A 27,625-nucleotide genomic window follows, 5' to 3' on the forward strand; every position below is an offset into this window, starting at 1 on the left:
GTCTTCTTGGAGCTCTTCGCAATCCCTTTTTGTTTTAACAACCCTGAACAATTTAGTGTCGTCAGCAAACTTGGCCACTTCACTGCTCACTCCTAATTCTAGGTCATTAATGAACAAGTTGAAAAGTACAGGTCCCAATACCGATCCTTGAGGGACTCCACTTTCTACAGCCCTCCATTGGGAGAACTGTCCGTTTATTCCTACTCTCTGCTTTCTGCTTCTTAACCAATTCCTTATCCACAAGAGGACCTCTCCTCTTATTCCATGACTGCTAAGCTTCCTCAGAAGCCTTTGGTGAGGTACCTTGTCAAACGCTTTTTGAAAGTCTAAGTACACTATGTCCACTGGATCACCTCTATCTATATGCTTGTTGACACTCTCAAAGAATTCTAATAGGTTACTGAGACAGGACTTTCCCTTGCAGAAGCCATGCTGGCTCTGCTTCAGCAAGGCTTGTTCTTCTATGTGCTTGGTTAATCTAGCTTTAATAATACTTTCTACCAGTTTTCCAGGGACAGAAGTTAAGCTAACTGGCCTGTAATTTCCGGGATCCCCTCTGGATCCCTTTTTGAAGATTGGCGTTACATTTGCCACTTTCCAGTCCTCAGGCACGGAGAAGGACCCAAGGGACAAGTTACATATTTTAGTTAGCAGATCAGCAATTTCACCTTTGAGTTCTTTGAGAACTCTGGGGTGGATGCCATCCGGGCCCGGTGATTTGTCAGTTTTTATATTGTCCATTAAGCTTAGAACTTCCTCTCTCGTTACCACTATTTGTCTTAGTTCCTCAGAATCCCTTCCTGCAAATGTTAGTTCAGGTTCAGGGATCTGCCCTATATCTTCCACTGTGAAGACAGATGCAAAGAATTCATTTAGCTTCTCTGCAATCTCCTTATTGTTCTTTAGTACACCTTTGACTCCCTTATCATCCAAGGGTCCAATCGTCTCCCTAGATGGTCTCCTGCTTTGAATGTATTTATAGAATTTTTTGTTGTTGGTTTTTATGTTCTTAGCAATGTGCTCCTCAAATTCTTTTTTAGCATCCCTTATTGTCTTCTTGCATTTCTTTTGCCAGAGTTTGTGTTCTTTTTTATTTTCTTCATTCGGACAAGACTTCTATTTTCTGAAGGAAGACTTTTTGCCTCTAAGAGCTTCCTTGACTTTGCTTGTTAACCATGCTGGCATCTTCTTGGCCCTGGCGGTACCTTTTCTGATCTGCGGTATGCACTCCAGTTGAGCTTCTAATATAGTGTTTTTAAACAACTTCCAAGCATTTTCGAGTGATGTGACCCTCTGGACTTTGTTTTTCAGCTTTCTTTTTACCAATCCCCTCATTTTTGTGAAGTTTCCTCTATTGAAGTCAAATGTGACCGTGTTGGATTTTCTTGGCAATTGGCCAGTTACATGTATGTTTAATTTAATAGCACTGTGGTCTCTGCTCCCAATCGGTTCAACAACACTTACATCTCGCACCAGGTCCCTGTCCCCACTGAGGATTAAGTCCAGGGTTGCCGTCCCTCTGGTCGGTTCCATGACCAACTGGTCTAGGGAATAGTCATTTAGAATATCTAGAAACTTTGCTTCTTTGTCGTGACTGGAACACATATGCGGCCAGTCTATGTCCGGGTAGTTGAAGTCACCCATTACTACCACATTTCCTAGTTTGGATGCTTCCTCAATTTCATATCTCATCTCAAGGTTTCCCTGAGCATTTTGATCAGGGGGACGATAGATCGTTCCCAGTATTAAGTCCCTCCTGGGGCATGGTATCACCACCCACAACGATTCTGTGGAGGAGTCTGCCTCTTTTGGGGTTTCGAGCTTGCTGGATTCAATGCCTTCTTTCACGTATAGAGTGACTCCGCCACCAATACGTTCTTCCCTGTCCTTCCGATATAGTTTATATCCAGGGATAACCGTATCCCACTGGTTTTCTCCATTCCACCAGGTCTCGGTTATGCTCACTATATCAATGCTCTTCTCTAAGACCAAGCACTCCAGTTCTCCCATCTTGGTTCGGAGGCTCCTAGCATTAGCGTACAGGCACTTGTAAGCAGTGTCTCTCTTCAAGTGTCTTTGGCACTTGTGGTTAGGCCTGTGGTAATTTTGCTCTTCTGAATTTATATCCTGTGCCCCTGCTCTCACAATGCCTACTTCTAGGCCTACCCCTTTTAAAATTTCATCATTTCTTTGGTTTTTATCCCAGGGGGGAGGTTTATTCCGAACCGGACCTTTCTCAGCTCCTGTCGGGTTTCCCCCCTCAGTCAGTTTAAAAGCTGCTCTGCTACCTTTTTAATTTTAAGTGCCAGCAGTCTGGTTCCATTCTGGTTCAAGTGGAGCCCGTCCCTTTTGTACAGGCCCGGCTTGTCCCAAAATGTTCCCCAGTGCCTAACAAATCCGAACCCTTCCACCCGACACCATTGTCTCATCCACGCATTGAGACTGCGAAGCTGGGCCTGTCTGGCTGGTCCTGCGCGTGGAACCGGTAGCATTTCAGAGAAAGCCACCTTGGAGGTCCTGGCTTTCAGCATCCTACCTAGCAACCTAAATTTTGCTTCCAGGACCTCACGGCTGCATTTCCCCATGTCGTTGGTGCCAACGTGCACCACGACCACTGACTCCTTCCCAGCACTGTCTACCAAACTATCTAAACGACGGGCGATATCCGCAACCTTCGCACCAGGCAGGCAAAACACCTTGCGGTCTACACGCCCATCACACACCCCACTGTCTATGTTCCTAATGATCGAATCACCCACTACAAGGATCCCTCCACCCCCTGGAGATATATCCTCGGCACGAGAGGATAGCTGCTCATCCCCCAAGGAATGGGTCCCTTCTAAGGGATCTTTTCCTTCTTCCTCAGCTGGATGCTCTCCTTCCCCGAGACCATCGTTCTCCATGATAGCAGGAGAGCTATCATCGTTGGAGTGGGACACAGCTATAACGTCCCTGAAGGCCTCCTCCACACACCTCTCTGCCTCTCTCAGCTTTTCCAGGTCCGCCACCTTGGCCTCAAGGAAATGAAGTCATTCCCGGAGAGCCAGGAGCTCATTGCACCGAGAGCACACCCACGACTGCTGTCCAACAGGCAGATAGTCGTACATGCTGCAGGCAGTGCAAAACACTGGAAAGCCCCCACACGCCTGCTGGCTTCTTACCTGCATAGTTTTGTTTAAGGTTTATTACGTCAATGGGTTGGAGACTGCGGTTTAGTTGAGGTCAGGGAACAGACAGGCAGAGTGGGGGGCCCTAGCCTCCTCGCCCTGCTGCCGAACTCGCTCTGCTGCTTAACTCGCCTTGACGCTTCATCAGCTGGGGCTCCCTCTAGCTCGTGGAGCAGGCTCCCTCGCTAGGTTGCTCTGACTTTATATGTGTGGCTGGTTCCTCCCAGCTACTGCTGCCAGCCAGTGATGTGTTACTTGAGGCTGATGGCTATCAGCTGGGGCTTAACACTTTAATATTCTCTCAGGCTTCCTTCCTTCCTGAGCGAGGGGCGGGGCTGTTTAAGCTTTTGGCTGCTTTTAATCTAATCAAGGGGCTGCGCCTTCCAGGCAAGTCTTTTGTGTTTGTTGTTTTCCCACCTAGAACAGCCTGACCTTTCTTTAACCTAGGGAAACAGAGCTTGTGGTTGTGTTTCAGGAAGGCTGAAGCTGCCCTTTTTAGCAAGGACTGAGCTGACTCTCTCCCTGTATGTGTCGGTGGAGTTTCCTTTTCCCCCTTCTCTCCGACTGGAATTTAGCCTTGTTTACAGTGTCCCCTGAAGCTTTCCTGCTAGGGTGGTGTTGAAAACTAGCTTTCTATGGACTTCCTTCTCCTAGGATCTGTCTCCTAAGATATAGGTTCTTTCAGGATTTGGCTCCTAGCTCAGGGTGACCTTGGGCTGCCCTTATTACTTATTGCTCTGAGCTGTTTTACTTCAATTAAATAATGGAATAAATGGGAGCTACTTACCCTCTTTTCGCTCTGCTGCTTAACTCGCCTTGACGCTTTGTCAGCTGGGGCCTTGACGCTTCGTCAGCTGGGGCTTCCTCTAGCTCGTGGAGCAGTCTCCCTCGCTAGGGTGCTCTGACTTTATATCAAGAGGCAGCTGGACAGGCACCTGTTGGGTATGCTTTAAGGTGGATTCCTCAATTGAGCAGCGGATTGGACTCGATGGCCTTATAGGCCCCTTCCAACTCTACTGTTCTATGATTCTAGAAAAATACTTGTACCTGTTGTGGTAGCACCCTGTCTGTAAGAAAGTGTTGCACTGAGGACTGTAAAGCAGTGTTGCTGGATAGGTTTGTCTGCCTACTGCGTATTGTTTTCAACACTATCTCTCCCCCAGACACCTCTCTTGGACTATCTTGGCTAGGGGATAGCGGCCTGAGGAGGGGATTGTGTGTGTATGTGTGAGCAACAGTGGCCTGAGGAGAAGCTTGACATGTACCTAGGAACAGTGAGGGGGATCCATTTAAAGGTGAACCTACCTAATTCACATTTCCCAAAGCAATATGCAAACCGAAGCACAGCTGTCTTTTGAAATTTACACTTCTCTGAATTTTGCAGTGCAGTTCTCTAGCCAAGTAAAATGTACAACAATGCATAGGGCAAAGCATGCGTAAACATTAGTGAAAATATTAGTGAAAATAGCATATAAAAATTAATTATGTTAGGAGAAATTGCCGTGCAAAAATGTTTATATTCGGCAAAATTGTATACAAGGGTGTGTGTATTAGAAGAAATGCACACTAAAATGCTGATGAATTTTCATGAGGGCTTTTATTTTAAAAAAATCACGAACTTATGGGGAAATGTGAAGAACTGAGTGGTGTTTATTTTGGAAAAAATGAGAAAGAGAAACCAAAATCGACAGATTCACTCATCCCTACTTGCACAACCTCTGGATTGCCACTTTGGAATCATTCCCACTTCACTACTTTTACATAAAGATGTGAAGGCTCTGGAAAAAAACAGAAGAAAAGGCATGGGGAGGGACAGTTTTTCCCCTTTTCTGAAAAATTGGAAAAAAACATTTCCCCCCTGCATTTTTCCGTTTCCCCCTGGGCCTTCACATCTCTACTTTTAAAGGTGTTTCAGTGAATCCACGTTCTCTAAGTCATGGATCTGTGTTCACAACATCTAGACTGCTCCTAAGTTAGGCATTGATGTGACAGCAGGGTGGTTGAGGAAAGATTTTGCAAAAGAAATGGCTCTTTTTTCAATTTGTAAGACAGCAGAATTGAAATGTTCTTTTCAAAAGCTTGTTTTGTTGTTTAGGAAACTGGCCAAGACGTACTCATTCTGGCTGCTTTTGATGTCCTGCCCATATGCTAATTTGGGTTGTGAAGTTATTTTATTTTAATGGAACATTAGCTGATTTAATGTGTGTAAAATGGATTCTTATTCTTCCTCTGCATTCTGTATTTAAATGCATTATAATGAAATGCTTCAAAACATAAATTATAAACTTTGTAAATATCACCGTATCTCATTTCATTGCTGTGTTGAATTTGCCAAAGAAAACCAATATATTAGACTATAAAATACGTCATTATGCTGGGGCATTACTTCTGTGATTTACTTAGCAGCTATAAAAATTCTTCCCAGGATCTGTGAGGGCCAGGTTGGGGCTCCGGACAGCCCATGTTGGAACTAGAGCACGTGTTGGGAATATTTGGCCCTCTAGATGTTGCTGAACTACACCTCCCATCAGCCCCAGCAAACATGGCCAATGGCCAGGGATGATGGGAGTTGTCGCTCATTAACATCTGCAGAGCCAAAGGTTCCCCACACCTGAACTAGAGGGTGTTCTCCAATGCAGTGGGGTGACCGAGAACCAGGACTTGAGTTGGAGATGTGATAACAGCCAGCAATGCTTCAGTATGGCAGTTCCCCCAAAGAAACTGCAAGCAACATAGGAAAATTGAATACTATTAGCAGAAGCCAATATAGAGGACCAGCTTTTTAAAACACCTTTAAATGAACCAAATTGGGGGGGGGTATCTCAGTGGTACAGCACACGCTTTTGCATGCATTTGATCACAGGTTCAAAGCCTACCAGCTCTAATAACATTTTGTCTGGAAGCAGGTTGGGAACCTCTGCTAGACAGAATAGGCAATCCTGGACTACATAGATTAACACCCTGATTCTGTATAAGGCAGCTTCATGAATGAATAGAAAATCACAAAAATAACCAAACCTATTTTCAGTTATTATGCGTCTTTGATTGTGAGTGCAAAAGAGTGGATAAAGCATGTTGAGTGGTGATCTCCACTAAGGCCCCATCTGCACTATACATTTCAAGCAGTATCCTACCACTAATAGTCACAGCTTCCCCCAAAGAATCCCGGGACTTCTAGTTTGTTAAGAGTGCTGAGAGTTGTTAGGAGACGTTTATTCCTGCAGTTCCCAAAGGGGTTCAACAGTCATTCCTTCCCAGAGAACTCTAGGAACTGTAGCTCTGTGAGGGAAATAGGGGTGTCCTAACAACTTCATTATGATCTTCATTATACAGTGTGAGTCAGTATTTTGGCAGAACAAAAGCTGCTTTATACCAAGTCAGAGTTCTGGCCCATCCAACCCTGCATTATCTGCATCAGGGCTGAGGGAACCTATAGCCCTGCAGGTGTTGTTGGACTCCAGCTCCCATCATCTCCAGCCAACATAGCCAATGGTCAGGGATCATGGGAGTTGTAGTCCAGCAACATCTGGAAAGGTACAGATTCCCATCTCTGATTTACACTGACTGACAGCAGCTTTCCGGGGATTCTGGCAGAAGCCTTTCCCAGCGCTACCTGGAGAAGCCAGGGATTGAACCTAGGACCTTCTACATGCATGACAGTTGTCCTGCCACTGAGTTATGGCCCCCTTGCCTGCAACAAACAACATTACCACTCTGGAATATTTTAATAAAATACTGAAATAGTATTTTCCCCCCTCTGCCTCTCAGACTAGAAAATGTGCCACAGTTTTTATGCTTGTCATTGCCTTTTGGTTTATGCTTTTGGTTTATGCTTTGTTTGTTTCCTTTACAGTGAACAGAGTATTTGCCAAGCTCGGGCATCAGTTATGGTCTATGATGATACCAGTAAGAAATGGGTGCCAATAAAGCCCGGCCAACAAGGCTTCAGCCGAATCAACATCTACCACAACACTGCCAGTAACACATTTAGAGTAGTCGGTGTTAAACTACAAGATCAGCAAGTGAGTAATTGTGTTTTTTCACCACTTCCCTTCTATGTGTTTTAAAATAAAAAGCAAGGCCTGTGGTTTTGTGCTTTTTTAAAAAGAAAAGGTGTGTATATTTTGCCCCATCTTCAGTCTGTGGCCGGAATACACTATACACGCTGAACATAGGAACGGTGGGAAGCTGCTTATACAGAGTCAGACCAGCTCAGTATTATCTACACTGACTGGCAGCAATCTCCAGGATTTCAGGCAGGGCTCTTTCCCAGCCCTACCTGGAGATACAAAGGATTGGCCCTGAGACCCTCTCCATGCAAAGCATGTGAAGACTGAAGCACAGCCCTTCCCCTCTTCCCTTGCAAGTCTTTTGCAGTAATGCATTCCAATTCCAAGATGTATATGTTTGAAACGTTTGTGAGTACAGAAGGGTGAGAGTAATGTGGAATGGAAAGAGGGGTGCATGCGGAGGTTGGGGGTAGTTGGGCCAGGGACCAAGCCATAGGGGAGGAACAGTCCTGGATCTCCACACACACCCGCACACCATTCAGTACTGGAGGTCTTGCTCCAGCTTCGTTGCTGGAGGGGACATAGCTCAGTGGTAGAGTACTTGCTTTCCATGGGGAACATCTCGTGTTCAATCCCGGGCATCTCTAGTTAAAAGAATCAGATAGTATGTGATGGGAAAGACTCTCTGCCTGAGACCCTAGGAAGCTGCTGCCAGTCAGAGTAGACAATAATGGGCTAGATGGACAAACAGCTAGACCTGCCATAAGACAGCTCCCTGTGTTCCTTCCTCTCCTGAGATTTCAAATACTGCTACCTTTTCCACATTTTCTTTTCCAAAAATCCAAAATAAGTTTCCGAAGGATGAAAGAACCTAACCCCCCCTCTTCTCCGAAGCATGATTGCTACTAACATATAATATTTGTCTATTGTTTAATACTAAGTCTGCACTAGATTTTAGGAACATAGGAAGCTGCCTTATACAGAGTCAGACCATGGGTCCATCTAGCTCAGTATTGTCTACACTGACTGGCAGTGGCTGCCCAGAGTTTCAGGCAAGGCTCTCTACCAGCCCTTCCTGGAGATGCCAGAGACTGAGCCTGGGGCCTTCTGTAAGCACAGCAGATGCTCTACCACTGAGCTATGGCCCTTTTAAAAACTGCCTGGATGGCTATACTATACTTTCCCACTTATTTCTTGTCAGCCTGTACACAGATACTATAACATTCTAGCTCTCCCTCCCCTCTGAGAGTTTGCTGAGTGACTGTAAAGTGCCCCACCCCACCCCCTCCCAAATCGTTCTATTTGGCTAAGGGAGTGGGGGGGAACAGTATTTTAAAACACTAAGAAGTGTCTTCATCTGACTGCAGAAGAATAAAGGAGAGTGTTGAGACTTTAAAACAAAAAGCTTGAGTGTGTATTTTTAAATCTACAGTTTCATTGGCTCTGACTACCGATTGTGATACTCTTACACATGTGGTCTCATCATTGTATGAGGCAGCTCTCAGCATCCCTGACAAACTTGCCTGGAAGTCGCAGCCCCTTGCTGAGATTAAAAGCAGCCAAAAGCTTAAACAGCCCCGCCCCTCGCTCAGGAAGGAAGCCTGCCTTCCTGCCTTCAAAGGAAGGAAGCCTGAGATAATACTAAAGAGTTAAGCCTCAGCTGATAGTTGAGCCATCAGCCTCAAGTAACACATCATTGGCTGGCAGCAGTAGCTGGGAGGAACCAGCCACACATATAAAGTCAGAGCACCTAGCGAGGGAGCCTGCTCCACGAGCTAGAGGGAGCCCCAGCTGATGAAGCATCAAGGCCCCAGCTGACAAAGCGTCAAGGCGAGTTAAGCAGCAGATCGAGTTCGGCAGCAGGGCGAGGAGGCCAGGGCCCCCCACTCTGCCCTTCTGTTCCCTGACCTCAACTAAACCACAGTCTCCAACCTATTGACATAATAAACCTCAAACAAAACTATGCAGGTAAGAAGCCAGCAGGCGTGTGGGGGCTTTCCAGTGTTTTGCACAGCCTGCAGCATGTACGACTATCTGCCTGTTGGACAGCAGTCGTGGGTGTGCTCTCGGTGCAATGAGCTCCTGGCTCTCCGGGAACGACTTCATTTCCTTGAGGCCAAGGTGGCGGACCTGGAAAAGCTGAGAGAGGCAGAGAGGTGTGTGGAGGAGGCCTTCAGGGACGTTATAGCTGTGTCCCACTCCAGCGATGATAGCTCTCCTGCTATCATGGAGAACGATGGTCTCGGGGAAGGAGAGCATCCAGCTGAGGAAGAGGGAAACGATCCCTTAGAAGGGACCCATTCCTTGGGGGATGAGCAGCTATCCTCTCGTGCCGAGGATATATCTCCAGGGGGTGGAGGAATCCTTGTAGTGGGTGATTCGATCATTAGGAACATAGACAGTGGGGTGTGTGATGGGCGTGTAGACCGCAAGGTGTTTTGCCTGCCTGGTGCGAAGGTTGCGGATATCGCCTGTCGTTTAGATAGTTTGGTAGACAGTGCTGGGGAGGAGTCAGTGGTCGTGGTGCACGTTGGCACCAACGACATGGGGAAATGCAGCTGTGAGGTCCTGGAAGCAAAATTTAGGTTGCTAGGTAGGATGCTAAAAGCCAGGACCTCCAAGGTGGCTTTCTCTGAAATGCTACCGGTTCCACACGCAGGACCAGCCAGACAGGCCCAGCTTCGCAGTCTCAATGCGTGGATGAGACGATGGTGTCGGGTGGAAGGGTTTAGATTTGTTAGGCACTTGGGAACATTTTGGGACAAGCCGGGCCTGTACAAAAGGGACGGGCTCCACTTGAACCAGAATGGAACCAGACTGCTGGCACTTAATATTAAAAAGGTAGCAGAGCAGCTTTTAAACTGACTGAGGGGGGAAACCCGACAGGAGCTGAGGAAGGTCCGGTTCGGAATAAACCTCCCCCCTGGGATAAAAACCAAAGAAATGATGAAATTTTAAAAGGGGTAGGCCTAGAAGTAGGCATTGTGAGAGCAGGGGCACAGGATATAAATTCAGAAGAGCAAAATTACCACAGGCCTAACCACAAGTGCCAAAGACACTTGAAGAGAGACACTGCTTACAAGTGCCTGTACGCTAATGCTAGGAGCCTCCGAACCAAGATGGGAGAACTGGAGTGCTTGGTCTTAGAGGAGAGCATTGATATAGTGAGCATAACGGAGACCTGGTGGAATGGAGAAAACCAGTGGGATACGGTTATCCCTGGATATAAACTATATCGGAAGGACAGGGCAGGACGTATTGGTGGCGGAGTCGCTCTATACGTGAAAGAAGGCATTGAATCCATCAAGCTGGAAACCCCAAAAGAGGCAGACTCCTCCACAGAATCGTTGTGGGTGGTGATACCATGCCCCAGGAGGGACTTAATACTGGGAACGATCTATCGTCCCCCTGATCAAAATGCTCAGGGAGACCTTGAGATGAGATCTGAAATTGAGGAAGCATCCAAACTAGGAAATGTGGTAGTAATGGGTGACTTCAACTACCCGGACATAGACTGGCCGCATATGTGTTCCAGTCATGACAAAGAAGCAAAGTTTCTAGATATTCTAAATGACTATTCCCTAGACCAGTTGGTCATGGAACCGACCAGAGGGACGGCAACCCTGGACTTAATCCTCAGTGGGGACCGGGATCTGGTGCGAGATGTAAGTGTTGTTGAACCGATTGGGAGCAGTGACCACAGTGCTATTAAATTAAACATACATGTAACTGGCCAATTGCCAAGAAAATCCAACACGGTCACATTTGACTTCAAAAGAGGAAACTTCACAAAAATGAGGGGATTGGTAAAAAGAAAGCTGAAAAACAAAGTCCAGAGGGTCACATCACTCGAAAATGCTTGGAAGTTGTTTAAAAACACTATATTAGAAGCTCAACTGGAATGGAAGTCTTGTTCGAATGAAGAAAATAAAAAAGAACACAAACTCTGGCAAAAGAAATGCAAGAAGACAATAAGGGATGCTAAAAAAGAATTTGAGGAGCACATTGCTAAGAACATAAAAACCAACAACAAAAAATTCTATAAATACATTCAAAGCAGGAGATCATCTAGGGAGGTGATTGGACCCTTGGATGATAAGGGAGTCAAAGGTGTACTAAAGAACGATAAGGAGATTGCAGAGAAGCTAAATGAATTCTTTGCATCTGTCTTCACAGTGGAAGATATAGGGCAGATCCCTGAACCTGAACTAACATTTGCAGGAAGGGATTCTGAGGAACTGAGACAAATAGTGGTAACGAGAGAGGAAGTTCAAGGCTTAATGGACAATATAAAAACTGACAAATCACCGGGCCCGGATGGCATCCACCTGAGAGTTCTCAAAGAACTCAAATGTGAATTGCTGATCTGCTAACTAAAATATGTAACTTGTCCCTTGGGTCCTTCTCCGTGCCTGAGGACTGGAAAGTGGCAAATGTAACGCCAATCTTCAAAAAGGGATCCAGAGGGGATCCCGGAAATTACAGGCCAGTTAGCTTAACTTCTGTCCCTGGAAAACTGGTAGAAAGTATTATTAAAGCTAGATTAACTAAGCACATAGAAGAACAAGCCTTGCTGAAGCAGAGCCAGCATGGCTTCTGCAAGGGAAAGTCCTGTCTCAGTAACCTATTATTTATTTATTTATTTATTATTTATTTCGTTTCATTTTTAGACCGCCCATAGCTAATAGCTCTTTGGGCAGTGTACAAACAGGATTAAAATACAATAGTATAATAACATCAATAACACATAACAGCAAGTTAACTAACAACGTTAAACATGAAAACATTAAACATTAAAATACCTGGGAGTATAGCCAGGTCTTAACCTGGCGCCTAAAAGAAAGTACCGTAGGCGCCAGGCGTATCTCCTCAGGTAAGCTGTTCCAGAGTTCGGGGGCCACCACAGAAAAGGCCCTAGATCTAACAACAATCCTCCGGGCTTCCTGATGAGTTGGTACCCGGAGGAGGGCCTTAGATACTGAACGAAGTGGACGGGTAGGTTCATAGCGGGAGAGGCGTTCCACAAGGTATTGCGGTCCCACACCGTATAAGGCTTTATAGGTCAAAACCAGCACCTTGAATCTAGCTCGGAAACAGATGGGTAGCCAGTGCAGGTGGGCCAGGACAGGTGTTATATGCGCAGACCGATGGGTCCTCGTCAACAGCCTGGCTGCCGCATTTTGCACTAGCTGGAGTTTCCGAACAGTCTTCAAGGGCAGCCCTACGTAGAGCGCATTACAGTAGTCCAATCTAGAAGTTACCAGAGCATGAACAACTGAGGCGAGATCGTCACTGTCCAGATAGGGGCGTAGTTGGGCTACTAGACGAAGATGGTAAAACGCATTCCGTGCCACCGAGGCCACCTGAGCCTCAAGCGACAAGGAAGGGTCAAAAAGGACCCCCAAACTACGAACCTGTTCCTTCAAGGGGAGTGTAACCCCATCTAGAACAGGATGAACATCCACCATCTGGGCAGGTAAAGGGCTCACCAACAGTGCCTCGGTCTTGTCTGGATTGAGTTTCAGTTTATTAGCTCTCATCCAGTCCATTATCGCGGTCAAGCAACGGTTCAGCACATCAACAGCCTCACCTGAAGAAGGTGAAAAGGAGAAGTAGAGCTGCGTGTCATCAGCGTACTGATGACAACGCACTCCAAAACTCCTGATGACCGCACCCAGAGGCTGCATGTAGATGTTAAAAAGCATGGGGGACAGAACCGACCCCTGAGGGACTCCACAATGGAGAGTCCAGGGTGTCGAGCAGTGTTCCCTAAGCACTACCTTCTGGCAATGATCCGCCAAGTAGGAGCAGAGCCACTGCCAAGCAGTGCCCCCAACTCCCAACTCCGCGAGCCTCCCCAGAAGGATACCATGGTCGATGGTATCAAACGCCACTGAGAGATCAAGGAGAATCAACAGGGTCACACTCCCCCTGTCCCTCTCCCAACAAAGGTCATCATACAGGGCGAACCTATTAGAATTCTTTGAGAGTTTCAACAAGCATATAGATAGAGGTGATCCAGTGGACATAGTGTACTTAGACTTTCAAAAAGCGTTTGACAAGGTACCTCACCAAAGACTTCTGAGGAAGCTTAGCAGTCATGGTATAAGAGGAGAGGTCCTCTTGTGGATAAGGAATTGGTTAAGAAGCAGAAAGCAGAGAGTAGGAATAAACAGACAGTTCTCCCAATGGAGGGCTGTAGAAAGTGGAGTCCCTCAAGGATCGGTATTGGGGCCTGTACTTTCCAACTTGTTCATGAATGACCTAGAATTAGGAGTGAGCAGTGAAGTGGCCAAGTTTGCTGACGACACTAAATTGTTCAGGGTTGTTAAAACAAAAAGGGATTGCGAAGAGCTCCAAAAAGATCTCTCCAAACTGAGTGAATGGGCGGAAAAATGGCAAATGCAATTCAGTATAAACAAGTGTAAAATTATGCATATTGGAGCAAAAAATCTTAATTTCACATATACGCTCATGGGGTCTGAACTGGCGGTGACCGACCAGGAGAGAGACCTCGGGGTTGTAGTGGACAGCACGATGAAAATGTCGACCCAGTGTGCTGCAGCTGTGAAAAAGGCAAATTCCATGCTAGCGATAATTAGGAAAGGTATTGAAAATAAAAGAGCCGATATCATAATGCCATTGTATAAATCTATGGTGCTGCCGCATTTGGAATACTGTGTACAGTTCTGGTCGCCTCATCTCAAAAAGGATATTCTAGAGTTGGAAAAGGTTCAGAAGAGGGCAACCAGAATGATCAAGGGGATGGAGCGACTCCCTTACGAGGAAAGGTTGCAGCATTTGGGGCTTTTTAGTTTAGAGAAAAGGCGGGTCAGAGGAGACATGATAGAAGTGTATAAAATTATGCATGGCCTTGAGAAAGTGGATAGAGAAAAGTTCTTCTCCCTCTCTCATAATACATAGACTCGTAGACATTCAAAGAAGCTGAATGTTGGAAGATTCAGGACAGACAAAAGGAAGTACTTCTTTACTCAGCGCATAGTTAAACTATGGAATTTGCTCCCACAAGATGCAGTAATGGCCACCAGCTTGGACGGCTTTAAAAGAAGATTAGACAAATTCATGGAGGACAGGGCTATCAATGGCTACTAGCCATGATGGCTGTGCTCTGCTACCCTAGTCAGAGGCAGCATGCTTCTGAAAACCAGTTGCCGGAAGCCTCAGGAGGGGAGAGTGTTCTTGCACTCGGGTCCTGCTTGTGGGCTTCCCCCAGGCACCTGGTTGGCCACTGTGAGAACAGGATGCTGGACTAGATGGGCCACTGGCCTGATCCAGCAGGCTCTTCTTATGTTCTTACAGCTCTCAGGATTCTTTTTGGGGAACAACTATTTAAAATGGTATGATAGTGCTTTATAACCCCTGTTCTAAAAGAGCTGCATTGGTTGCCTGTTCGTTTCCAGGCTCAATTTAAGATGCTCACACTAGTGTTTAAAGCTGGAAATGACTTAGGTCCCAGGTATTTGAAAGACCACCACCTTCCCTGCAGACCTTCTCAGGTGTTCAGAGGTAGTAGTTCTACCATACTGGGAAGCTCAGGAGGTGGCAGCCCAGGAGAGGGCATTCTTTCTGGCAGCCCTGAACTTAGGAACTTTCTCCCCACAGAGGTGCGCCTGGCAACTTCACTGCACAGCTTTTCAGCAAATGCTGAAGACGGACCTCTTTACCCTGGCCTTTGATATCTGAGGTGTATATTTTTAGGATATTTGTTGTTGTTTTAAATGTATAGTGCAGATGTTACCTAGGAAGGGCTGTACACAGGTACCTTTCCTGCAGCTTGTTCTCTATAATGCTAAGGGGAAAGTTCTTAAAAAAATACAGTGGTCTGTTTCCTCTCCTGTGGCAATTGCTGATTTTTCTTTCATTCTTTCTATCTCTCTTATTTTTATCACTCCCATTTTAAATCCCAGGTAGTGATTAATTATTCAATTGTGAAGGGACTGAAGTACAATCAGGCAACACCGACATTCCATCAGTGGCGCGATGCGCGACAGGTTTATGGATTGAACTTTGCTAGCAAGGAGGAGGCAACCACGTTCTCAAATGCAATGCTCTTTGCCCTGAATATCATGAACTCTCAGCAAGATGGAGGTATGACTGTCCTTTCCCCTCTCTCTTCTGCATGCCTCTCCTGTTGTCATAACAGTGGTTGCTCGCCATGTTTATTTGACTCATTCTTAGCACAGGATACAGTCTCAAGCAATTAAGGGTGAAGAAGATGGATATCACATTTTTAGAGTAGATTTTAGAGTAGAGGAAAATGTTTCTTTAAAATAAACTCCCCCCCCCCTTCTGGGACAAGCTCGTAATAAGCTGATTCTGCAGGTTTTCAATGTAGTGCAGCTTGAATGATTGAAATCCAGCTGCAGAGAGGGTGACCATTGGTTAGCATCCATGAGATCACACACACAGATTTCTGTTACACAATTGGAATGCACTTTGCAATGCTTGGCATGAAGCCAGGCTTACACTGTGGGTGAAGAAGCCAAGTAACTGGTCTCTGCCCAATGCATTTCCATTTTACCGAAACGTAAAGGTAAAACTGTTGGCTGTAATTGAAACAATCACCATGGAATTACTCCTTTCCCAACCAAAAGCAGGGCTCTAGGACAGGAATGGCAAACTGCCAACCCCTTTAATGTTATATCTGGCTTGGGGTTTTGTGTGCAACAAGTCACTTATTACTTGTGCCACAAGTGCTCCAGAACTGGGAACTCATTGCACAAACGTTATTATACAGCCTGACCACCTGTGATGGGGGTCAGTTTGGCAAAATACATTCCTTGACAATAGAGTTTTTTTGCTGCATTTCATTAAAAAACACAATGTTGGGAGACACAGTAATGAATTTCCCACAAATGCGTAGTTTTGGTCTTGTAACTTAAAAAGCTGGTGAGTTTTGAAGGATTCAGGTGCTGATGGTAGGGTGAGCTCTTGGCATCAGGATCCTAGGTATTCTGATGGCAGACCACTGGCTTACAAAGGAACAGTCTTATGGTAATTAGAGATGGGAGAGAAAGGCCTAATTCATACTTCCTGAAACAGTGCACAACCCAAAACACAGCCTTTGAAATTTGTACTTTTCTGAATTTTGCAATGCAGTTATCTAGCCAAGTTATGTGTACAAAAATGCATATACTGAGGGGAAGTGTACATAAAATGCATATAATAATTCACACTAAAATGCTGATGAATTTCCATAAGGACTTTTTTTAAAATTGCAAACTGGTATGGGAATGTGGCGTATTGAACTTCAGATTAGAAAAATGAGAAACAGAGCAACCAAAATTGACAGATTTGCAATCTCTAATTGTAATATTTATCATTTACTTTAGCTTGATTTGCTCTCCATGATGCTTTGTTTAGTTTTCCTCAAGACATTTCAGTGGTTGATTCTGAAGGCTGAACTTGAGCTTGTGCAGTCCTTAGATTCTATACTGGTAGTCCATGACTAATAATGTAAAGCTTAGATAGATAATTAGACTGAAATTTTTAAGTGTGCTTATTTGGAAGTCAAGTTCCAGTGAAATCAGTGGGACCCAGTTCGAAGTGAGAGTGTTCAGGTCTGTAGCTTTATGAACTTCATGAAAGTTTATATATTAAAACTGAGGCTCAAGTTTCTACAAGTCTATTTACACTCAGCTGCAAACATTGACCCAGCTGCCTTCTGCAGAGGAAGAGCATATGTACAGTATGCAGCGTTTAGTAACATGACCCTGTAATACCAAATGTCTTACATTCTAGGCATCAGTGTATGCTCTTAAATACTAGATACATTGCCACAATGAAGATTTATATTGAACTCAGCAGTATCATGCATTCTGGTGATTGGCTGAAGGTCATTTGTGCCACAGACATAAGAAGACTGGTCACTGGTTGAATGACAGAAAGTTAACTCAGGTAGCTGTCGTTAAATTCCTATGTCTTCTCCAAGGGCTTTAGAGAGGATCCCATATCATTCGTGCCAGCTACTTACATGGCAAGGCTGGGACAGTGCCCATTTTATCCTTACAAGAACCCTGTAAGGTGGTAAACTGAGAGGGATTGACTGGTCCATGGTCGCACAGAGTGTGTCATGGCAGAACAGGGGTCTGAACCCTGGCCTTCCAGATCCAAGTCTCATTATCCACTGAACCATATTGGAATCCTTGTTAATGCCCCAAACATGGGAGCTTATATGGCATAATGGCTTGGAGTATTAGCTGGGAAGTGCCCATGTTGAATATCTTCCAAGCTATGAACTCACTGGTTGGCATGCCACTACTTGTCCACTTTAGCTCCCACCATCTACTACAGTAGGGCCCCACTCATACGGCAGATTAGGTTCCAGACCCCTGCCGAAAAGCGAAAACCGCTGAAAAGCGGATCAGCTGTAGCACAGGGGTCTGGAACCTAACCCGCTGATCACGCCGGAGGAGAAGATCAGCTGTAGAGTGCTACAGCTGATCTTCCCCTCCTCCGGCAAGATCAGATTGAGCGCGGGAGTCTGATCGCGCCAGAAGAGGAGGAGATCAGCTGTAGCGCTCTACAGCTGATCTTCCCCTCCTCCAGCAAGATCAACTGGAGAGTGGGGAGCTCCAGCCCCACCTCCAGCTGATTGCCCCACTGGCACCTCATTAGCAGAACACGAAAAAGCGGGGCACCGAGAATCGGGGCCCTACTGTATAAGGGGATAATATTCATGGTGTGACTTGCTGTATATCATCATCACTATCATTAGGGGGATAATACTCATAGTCTGACCTACTTTATATCATTATGTTGTTATTACTTACCTACCTATCTACCTTATATTATTAGTAGTGGTGGTGGTAGTAGTGTTTGAATGTAATAGTCGCTTGCTGCACAAAGTCTCTAAGTGATGTACAGAATTATAATAGCAGAAGATATAACATAAAATTGGAAAAAAGAACATAATATTACAATAAAAGCTCATAGCAGAGACCTAATAAACAGAGCTAAACAGCAGGAAAAACTTCAGCAGCAAAAACATACCTTCAGTAAACAGTGAAATCATCATAATCTGGCAAATGTCTAGGAAAAGTGATACATTTTTATCTGGTACTGAAAGGATGCTAATGATAGCACCAGACGAACCTCACAATGGGAAGCCACAAACAAGAAGGGGCCCTCCCTGGTCATCATCCTTCAAATCTCCCACAGAAGGTACACCCAGATGATGGCCTCAGATGAAGACCTAAGGGTTTTGGTAGGTTTATATTGGAAGAGGTGCTCTGAAAGATATCGGCGTTCTGAACCATATAGGTCAAAACCAGTACCAAAGCATTCTTGTAAGCATGATTTAAAAAAAAAATGTTTAACAACTAGAGGGGCAGAACTGCTCGCTCCATTCACCAACCCTCCTCCCCAGGGAAATATCAATAATTTGAAAGGAAATATCAACAATTTGAAAGGAAATATCAACAATTTGAAAGGAAATATCAACAATTTGAAAGGAAATATCTTTTTCGCCCTGGGCTCCTACTGGGAAAAAGGGCGGGATATAAATCTAATACATAAATGATAAATAAATAAGTATCTGTTATGGGCTGACCCATGTTCAATGTATGTAAATTTGCCATCGAAGAGTCTTTAATATGTATGTATTAATCCTAACATATAGGATATTTTAAAGATGATTTTAAAGCTTTTTTTAAAAAAATGTTTTTAACGTTTTGTTTTAATGTATTTTAAGGTCTGTTTTTATATGTTTTAAAGTGTTTTTAGCATTTCTGTTTGCTGCCCTGGGCTCCTGCTGGGAGGAAGGGCAGATTATAGATCAAATAATAAATAAATAAATAAATAAATATTATGTGTCCAGGTATGTAGACCTCCTCTCAGTATCCAGTTAAGTCTTGTAAACTCCAAACTGGAAAAAGATTTTCTGCTTCTCCCTCCTTTTACTTGTTCTGGGCAGTCAGCCAATGTACTCTTGCTTGTGTAAACAAAAGAGATAACAACGCGTAGCTGTCAGCTACAGCTGCCTTATGTAGTGTGGACGACACTTGCTTCTGGTTAGTGACTTGTTGGAAGGTTAGCTGGTTCTGCTTGCTGCCTTTGCAAGGCGGCACAAAAAGAAGTCACGTTGCGGCAGCAACTAATAAGCAGGTAGCTGTTGAGCCAGGTTATAGCCTTGAGACACTCCTATAAACATGGGAGTTCAGGAGCAGTCTTTTGCCAGTCTCCTGCTGGAGAGCTGACTGAACATTACTGTGTTGCTGCTGGAGGTCCAAGGCTTGCCTTGACTTACATCACAGTTGGTGAGATGATTCCATTTCTTGATATATAAGAGATTGAATTGTACTAATAGGGAAATGTAACTTGTTTGATGTTGATTCCTTGCAATATAACTTCACAAATATTGCAATGCAATTTGTATAATGTATTAAGTCTGAACACATAATGAGAAGACATGATTCATTAGAAAAGATAATAATGCTGGGGAAAACAGAAGGGAGTAGAAAAAGAGGAAGGCCAAACAAAAGATGGATTGATTCCATAAAGGGAGCCACAGACATGAACTTACAAGATCTGAACAAGGTGGTTCATGACAGATGCTCTCGGAGGTCATTGATTCATAGGGTCACCATAAGTCGTAGTCGACTTGAAGGCACATAACAACAACAAATTAAGTCTGAATTGATAGAACATTATACTTTAAGATATGTTAACTGTATACTGCAATGTGTACTGATATATAAGCCTGATATGTAATTCTGAGTGACAAGCCTGATATTTGACTTCTAATCATAACTGACTCTACCTGTTTGGCGTATACTAAGATGTACTCGTATGGAAGTCATATCTACACACTTTGTGATGTACTTTGAATTGATTCTGACGTGATGGCTAAGGCCATTGTATGCATTTCTAGTAAAGATGTTTAGTGTTTAAAGAATAAATAACATGAGATTTATAAAGATAATCCACTGTTGAACTCCCATTGTTCCTGAGATATCCCTAAACTGTTGTATGTTCTTTGGTGGGACCACCAAACGTTATTTCGCCCAGACAGACCTAACTGCTGACAAAAACTGTGGAACCTCGTGACCACAATGTTTGTCATATAAGTTGTCTGCTTAGATACGGACTAAGGGGAGTACACCAGAATTCTCAATCCAGTGCATTCAGAAGATAGAGATGGTTCAAGGCCATTTCATAGCAATAAAATTATCATTCTTAATATTGATATTTTAGAGGCTTTTTTTAAAAAAAACCTGTTTTTGAAAATAGCTGTGGAAAATCACTACATACATATCTGATCTACAGCAACAGAGAATTAGCGAATTAATGGAAAATTCAGTACCAAATCCTAATTGAACAGAATTCTAGCACATCCCTAGTCTCTACTTATGATGGAAAAACAAGAGATGTTCTGCCGAGTTGCATGCTTCCTCTATTTCCTAGCCCCTTTTCTTTTGCATACATGAGTTCCCTTTCCTTCATAGACTTGACAATGGTCAGGAGTAACAACTTCATTGATGCTCACTCTGGTTAATGCTTACCAGGTTTCTTCTCAACCAAGAGGTGCAGACAAGCTTCAAATCCTGGTTGCTGTGGGTATTCTGGTCACCAGGTCCAGGCCAAACATAATTGGCAACATAATTGGCAACAAGTGTGTGTTGAGGGCGAGCATTTGCAAGAATGGTTACCATATTCAAAAGGTCAGCTTATAGAGCTCCCCTTGCCTGTTTCCATCATCATTGAATCAAAATGTTTATGGGAGAAAATGCATCTTATCTTTCCAAATCCAGGGGTCGGGTTCACTGACCCATCGAAATTAATGACTAACTTAGGTTCATTAATGTCATTGGATCTACTCTGAGTAGGAGTTAGTTGAATACAACCCCAGGTTATCATTTTGTAGCATTTAACGCGGTGGAGTTCTGGGTAGGGATTTCATTGTGGATCCTTATTGTGATTACAGTATTTGAAAACCAGTTCCTTGGAACTGAATACAGCATACAAAATCATTTCACAAATGCATATACATACATCCCCACCCTCTTATCTAGAAAAGGAGGATTTGTGGGATTTTTTCCTTATCTCTAAAAAATATTGAAAGTTTAGCTACAAAGGGGCCATAATGTGGACAGTTTGTCATAAACATAACACTGGTGAACAAGTAAACACATCAAATTGGTGGCTTCAATCTCTGTAGAATATTCTTGGATGTCCTATTTTTAACATTCATTTGCTTCATAAAACTAGCTTGTCCACCTATAATGTTTAGGTGTTTGCAAAGCTTACAATAGCTTAGTCAAGTACTTGGCATCATCACTCTCACTACTGACTTAACTCAAACACCCACTTATATGCCCTAAATTAATCTGTTGGATGGACTGTCCAGGATGGATGGACAGGGGAAGAATTATGAGCACCCTGTGTGCTTTCAGTAGAGCCTGTTTGTTTTAACTTCAGAGAAACTTTTTGGAAATGGCATGTGCTCAGGTCAGCCTTAAATTTAGAATGCTAAGCAAGGACAGTGGTGTCCAGTTTTTCAGCAATGAAAAAAGTCTTAGCTTGTGCTTTTACATATGGGCGTAGTTATACAATTTCTCCAAAACAATAGCCACTCTCAGTTTTAGTCCAAACTGGATTTCAGTCCAAACAATACGTTTCAAACTTTCAACTCCTTGAACGTTCAGACATTCCACTGCCCCACTGACATGGAGCCGCCAGGCGCCACTGGCCACATGGCATGCAGGCCTTCAAATCAATTTTCTTTTGTCATGTATGTGCTGTCTTTTTCTTCTTCCCATCTGAGTTCAAAGTGTGCATTGCATTAGTTCTTGTTCAATATGCAACAATTGAGGGGTTGTATTTAACGTAGTCCTTAGGAGGTTGTTCCATCAGTGCAAGCATTTGTGCTTGCCTGACAGAACCACCTTGTGAGGCGTCCTTCCCTGGCTCTCCCTGTCAGGTTCCTACCTGCTCGTGGTTACTGCCTGTCACTAGGCACCACCAGGGACTCCACCAGTCCGGACCGCTCTCTCTTATGGTTTCTCTCCCCGCTCTAGCACAGATCTCAACAGATCCCCCTGCTAGGCAACCACCAGTAACGTCCCAATACTAGTATTCCCAGAGACTCTGAATACTGGTATTGTTATTCTCTTCACCGCTGCCACCATTTGTTACAGTTCCCCTTCAGCCTTGGTCATTACCTTACCCTCCCTTCTGGTCTGTGAAACCCCAGCCAAGGATCAGGCCTTTGGTAAACCAAATTAAGTATTTATTACAGATAACAAAGCTAACAAGATTAACAAGATTTCTTCTTAAGGCACATAAGCATATGGTTTTACTCAATACTAATCCGAACTCCACCTCCCTCCTGGTAAACAACTCTCTAAACCCCACCAAGCAACCCACTCAGTTCTCTTCTTCCCCCCCCAGATTCCACTCTCACTCTTCCTTTTATACATTCAGCCATTTTAAACACTCAGCCAATCATCTCGCATTCTACTGCCCATTCACTCCCCCTCCTCTTTCACTCCACTTACCATGTATCTTCTAAACAACAACACTTACCATATATACATTAATATAGGAACATCACATACCTCTCCCCCACCATGCTGTTCTGGGGGTTCTCCTGTCCCAGTAGAGCAGTAGGGGGGGTGCAGAGGGGTGAAAGGGGGGGAGTCCTGTTGCACTAGCGGGAATCCTTGTGCTAGCTTCCGCTAGTGCAACGACTTAGTTGAATATGCCCCTAGTTTTTTTAAAAGTTGGGATAAGGGTGCTGTCTTGAGTAAAGCAATAGAATCATTCGCTTCTGGCATGCAAACCTCTGCATAAGCTTGTGCAATGAAATCAGGATGAATGCTCAATAAACAGGTCAATTGGAGGAGCTCGATACAGGCATACCCCGCTTAAAGTCGCTTCACTTAAAGTCACCTCGCTATAACGTACATGCTCCATACTCCACCATACCCCACTTTAACGTACGTGCTTCGCGATAACGGACACTTAATGGCATGATGCCGCTGCCATCTAGTGGCGATTGCAGTACAGTACATGCATAGAAAATTGCTTCACTTTAAGTACATTTTCACTTTACATACATGCTCCGGTCCCATTGCGTATGTTAAAGCGGGGTATGCCTCTGTAAGGGTTCATTTTATGTAGGGATTACAATAGCCAAAAATTATTTATAGTTTTCCCTTCCTTCCTCCCTCCTCGGGTACTGAAATGCAGTAATTTCCTGAACAGAACATCTTTTGATGTGAATCTAGAACAACTAAGGGTGATACCCCACCCCACCCCACCGCCATCATGTCACCTTTTCTTTTACAGCTACCATGCAGTGAGAGGCCCACAGAAGGAGACACACCATGTTTATAGGCAGGCATCAGAAGTCTATGTTGCCAATAATATGGTGTGCAGTGACATTACAGTCCACTGATTTGGACTAACAAATGTTCCACCTATTGGGGGTCCCTGGGGAGTTGTGGCTTCTTGCTTAACATTAAATTGCATTTGCCATTTTACTGCCTACGTACCCAGTTTGGAGAGATCTCTGTCCTCTTGCCTGTACCGTGGGCTTCAAGATATGTTGAGATTTATTTATTTATTTATTTAATTTAATTTAATTTATATACCGCCCTAAGCCAAAAAGGCTCTCTGGGCGGTGTACATAGAGGATAAACAAGAAAATATATGAATAGAACAAATATAAGAAAATCAAAAAGCAAAACAAACAAAGAACAAAAACCAAACAACATCAGAATATACCAGTAATGAAATACTGTTTTAAAATACACTATAAAACATTTTTTTTTAAAAATAGAATATTTTTAAAAAATTTTTTAAATGCCTGGGAGTATAAAAAGGTTTTCACCTGGCGCCGAAAAGATAGCAGCGTCTGCGCCAGGCGTACCTCATCGGGGAGACTATTCCACAATTCGGGGGCCACCACCGAAAAGGCCCTGGATCTAGTCACCGCCCTCCGAGCTTCTCGATGTGATGGCACTCGGAGGAGGACCTTAGATGTCGAGCGCAGTGTACGGGTAGTTTCATATTGGGAGAGGCGTTCTACCAGGTATTGTGGTCCCATGCCGTGTAGGGCTTTATAGGTCAAAACCAGCACTTTGAATTTAGCCTGGAAACAAATAGGAAGCCAGTGCAGACGGGCCAGAACAGGTGTTATATGAGCAGACCGTCTGGTCCGCGTCAATAGTCTGGCCGCTGCATTCTGGATTAACTGTAGTTTCCGAACTATCTTCAAGGGCAGCCCAACGTAGAGCGCATTGCAGTAGTCCAACCTAGAAGTTACCAGAGCGTGAACAACTGAGGCGAGGTCATCACTGTCCAGATAGGGACGTAGCTGGGCTACCAATCGAAGATGGTAGAAAGCGTTCCGTGCCACCGAGGCCACCTGGGCCTCGAGAGACAAGGAAGGATCGAAAAGAACTCCCAAGCTACGAACCTGTTCCTTCAAGGGGAGTGTAACCCCATCAAGAACAGGATGAACATCCTCCATCTGGGCAGTGAAGGCACTCACCAGCAGCGTCTCGGTCTTGTCTGGATTGAGCTTCAGTTTATTAGCCCCCATCCAGTCCATTTTAGGAGCTCCTCTCTAGATGTGAATGGCTGGTATAGCACAGTGAGGAGGAGAGCCTGGCTGGGAGTCCAGAGTCTGTGAGTTCAAATCCCCACTCGTGTCTCCTGGGTGTCAAGGGCCAGCTAAAGATCACCCCCACAGGGAGTGGCTAAAGGGTTACGTGCCTTGCCACCTGTGCAGCCGTGGGCAAGCTGCATAGTCCCAAGGAGCCCAGTTGCCCCCCAGTTCACAGTTGTGGACAAGGAAGGGGTGGCTTGTGCAGCTGTGGCAAGCTGAGCAGGCCCTAGCCAGCTGGGGAGGACTAGCCTCAGAGGGAGGCAATGGTAAACCCCCTCTGAATATCGCTTACCGTGAAATCCCTATTCATAGGGCCACCATTAGTCAGGATCGACTTGAAGGCAGTCCATTTCTATCTTCTCCTCCAGGCTATTCAGCAACCATGTGAAGCTGCTGAGAGCAGTCATCAGGAGTTTTGAAGTGTCACCAATATGTTGATGGACACTCACCTCTTCTTCTCTGTGCCATCTGAATCGGGAGAGGCAGTTGAAATGCTAGACAGGTATCTGGAGGCAGTGATGGGCTGGATGAGGACCAATAAATTGAGGTTGAATCCTGAAAAGACAGAACTGTTGTGTGTTCCAAGTACTTGAGTGCAAGAGATGGGAAGATGGCCTGTTCTGGATGGGTTTGCACTCCCTTGGAAGGAGCAGATTCATAGCTTGTGGGTACTCCTGGATCCAACATTGTCACTGGAGGCTCACGTGGCTTCAGTGGCTAGAAGTGCCTATTTCCAGCTCTGGCTGGTTTGTCATCTACAGCCCCTTTTGAACAGAGATGACTTGGCACAGTACTTCACGTTCTGGGTAACTTTCAGATTGGATTATTGCAATGCGCTCTACATGGGGCTTCCCATGAAGATGACTTGGAAACGTTAGTTGGTCCAAAATGCAGCAGCCAGATTACTGGCTGGGGTTCTTTTTAGAACTCATATAACGCCTGTTCTAAAACAGTTGCATTGATTGCCAGTTCATTTCTGGGCCCAGTTCAATGTGCTCATGTTAGTGTTTAAAGCCCTAAATGACTCAGGCCCCAAATATCTCAGAGACCGTCTCCTACCCCACAGAACATCTCAGGTGTTAAGTTCAACAGAGAGGGTCTACTTGGTGTTTCCACTGCGCTCAGAAGTTCAGGGGTTAGTGGCCCGGGAGAGGGCTCTGTGGCATCCTCTAATTTGTGGAATTCCCTCCCCACAGAGGTGTGCCTTGCACACCCACAGCTTTTGGCACATGCTAAAGGCACACCTCTTTACCTTGGCCGGTGGCACTTGAGATGTATGTTTTCAGGACCCACCATATTCTCGTGAATGTAATTTGTTTTAACTGTTTTTAATGCTGTATTGCAATTTTCTATAACCCGCCTTGGGACCTACTGGTGAATTGCAGGCAATAAATATAATAATAATAATAATAATAATAATAATAATAATAATAATAATAATAATAATAATAATAATAGACAACAACAACCAATACTCTTCACAATTTGAAGTAAGATGAAAATTGTCATCTTAGCAAAATTCTGTAATAAATTTAAAAAGTAACACATTAAGTACAATTTAGAGCAGAGACTTGGAATCTTATCCTGTTAGCAGCAAGTCCAGATGATCTCACTGGGGCTAACTTTCAAGTAACTGTGCATAGGATTGCGGCCTTCACGTGTGTACAGATGATTATTTCTCTGGAGCAGTCAGAATGAATTCCCTCTAATGGCTGCTGTGATCTAGTGCTTATATCGTAGTCTGGGAGTTCTTTTCGATCCTTCCTTGTCTCTTGAGGCGCAAGTGGCCTCGGTGGCAAGGAATGCGTTCTACCACCTTCGGTTGGTAGCCCAGCTACGCCCCTATCTGGACAGGGATGACCTCGCCTCAGTTGTTCATGCTCTGGTAACTTCTAGGCTGGATTACTGTAATGCGCTCTACGTAGGGCTGCCCTTGAAGACAGTTCGGAAGCTTCAGCTGGTGCAAAACGCAGCAGCCAGACTGCTGACGAGGACCAGCCGGTCAGCACATATAACACCTGTTCTGGCCCGTTTGCACTGGCTACCTATTTGTTTCCGAGCCAGATTCAAGGTGCTGGTTTTGACCTATAAAGCCTTACACGGCGTGGGACCGCAATATCTTGTGGAACGCCTCTCCCGCTATGAACCTACCCAGTCACTTCGCTCAGCATCTAAGGCCCTCCTCCGGGTACCAACCCATCGAGAAGCCCGGAGGACAGTTACTTGATCTAGGGCATTTTCTGTAGTGGCCCCCGAACTGTGGAACAGCCTCCCCGAAGAAGTACGCCTGGCGCCTACGCTTCTATCTTTTCGGCGCCAGGTTAAGACCTGGCTATGCTCCCAGGCATTTTAAGCGTTTATGTTATAATTTAATTTTTTTATTTTTTATTTTTTTCTTTAGTTGCTGCTTGTGTTTATTGTTTGTTGTCTGATTTTATTGTTGATATTTTGTATTTTAACCTTTTTGTACACCGCCCAGAGAGCCACTCGCTATGGGCGGTCTATAAATGAAACAAATAAATAAATAAATAAAATAAATAAATCCCAATGAAAAAATGGAAATGGACTGCCTTCAACTCGATTCCAACTTATGGCGATCCTATGAATAGGGTTTTCATGGTAAGCGGTATTCAGAGGAGGTTTATCATTGCCTTTCTTTGAGGCTGAGAGGCAGTGACTGGCCCAAGGTCACCCAGTGAGCTTCATGGCTGTGTGGGGATTTGAACCCTGGTCTCCCAGGTTGTAGTCCAACACTAACCACTACGCCACACTGGCTCTCTATATCCCAATAACCATAGAAAAATAAAGGCCTT

At 44.6% G+C, this 27,625-nt stretch overlaps 1 protein-coding gene across 7 annotated transcripts in view; it reads left to right on the forward strand.

The window, feature by feature from the left end:
- The window catches only part of EVL (Enah/Vasp-like), a 214,116-nt gene that overhangs the window by 105,867 nt on the left and 80,624 nt on the right, over positions 1–27,625 (forward strand). For all 7 annotated transcript variants that reach the window (XM_061612142.1, XM_061612143.1, XM_061612140.1 and 4 more), the window contains exons 2-3: positions 7,021–7,189; positions 15,106–15,286. In XM_061612142.1, the coding sequence (XP_061468126.1) occupies positions 7,021–7,189; positions 15,106–15,286 (350 nt within the window). The remainder of the gene's footprint in view (positions 1–7,020; positions 7,190–15,105; positions 15,287–27,625) is intronic.

This window comes from Rhineura floridana, chromosome 2 (genome assembly GCF_030035675.1).
Source record: "Rhineura floridana isolate rRhiFlo1 chromosome 2, rRhiFlo1.hap2, whole genome shotgun sequence".
Classification (NCBI taxonomy): Eukaryota; Metazoa; Chordata; class Lepidosauria; order Squamata; family Rhineuridae; genus Rhineura; species Rhineura floridana.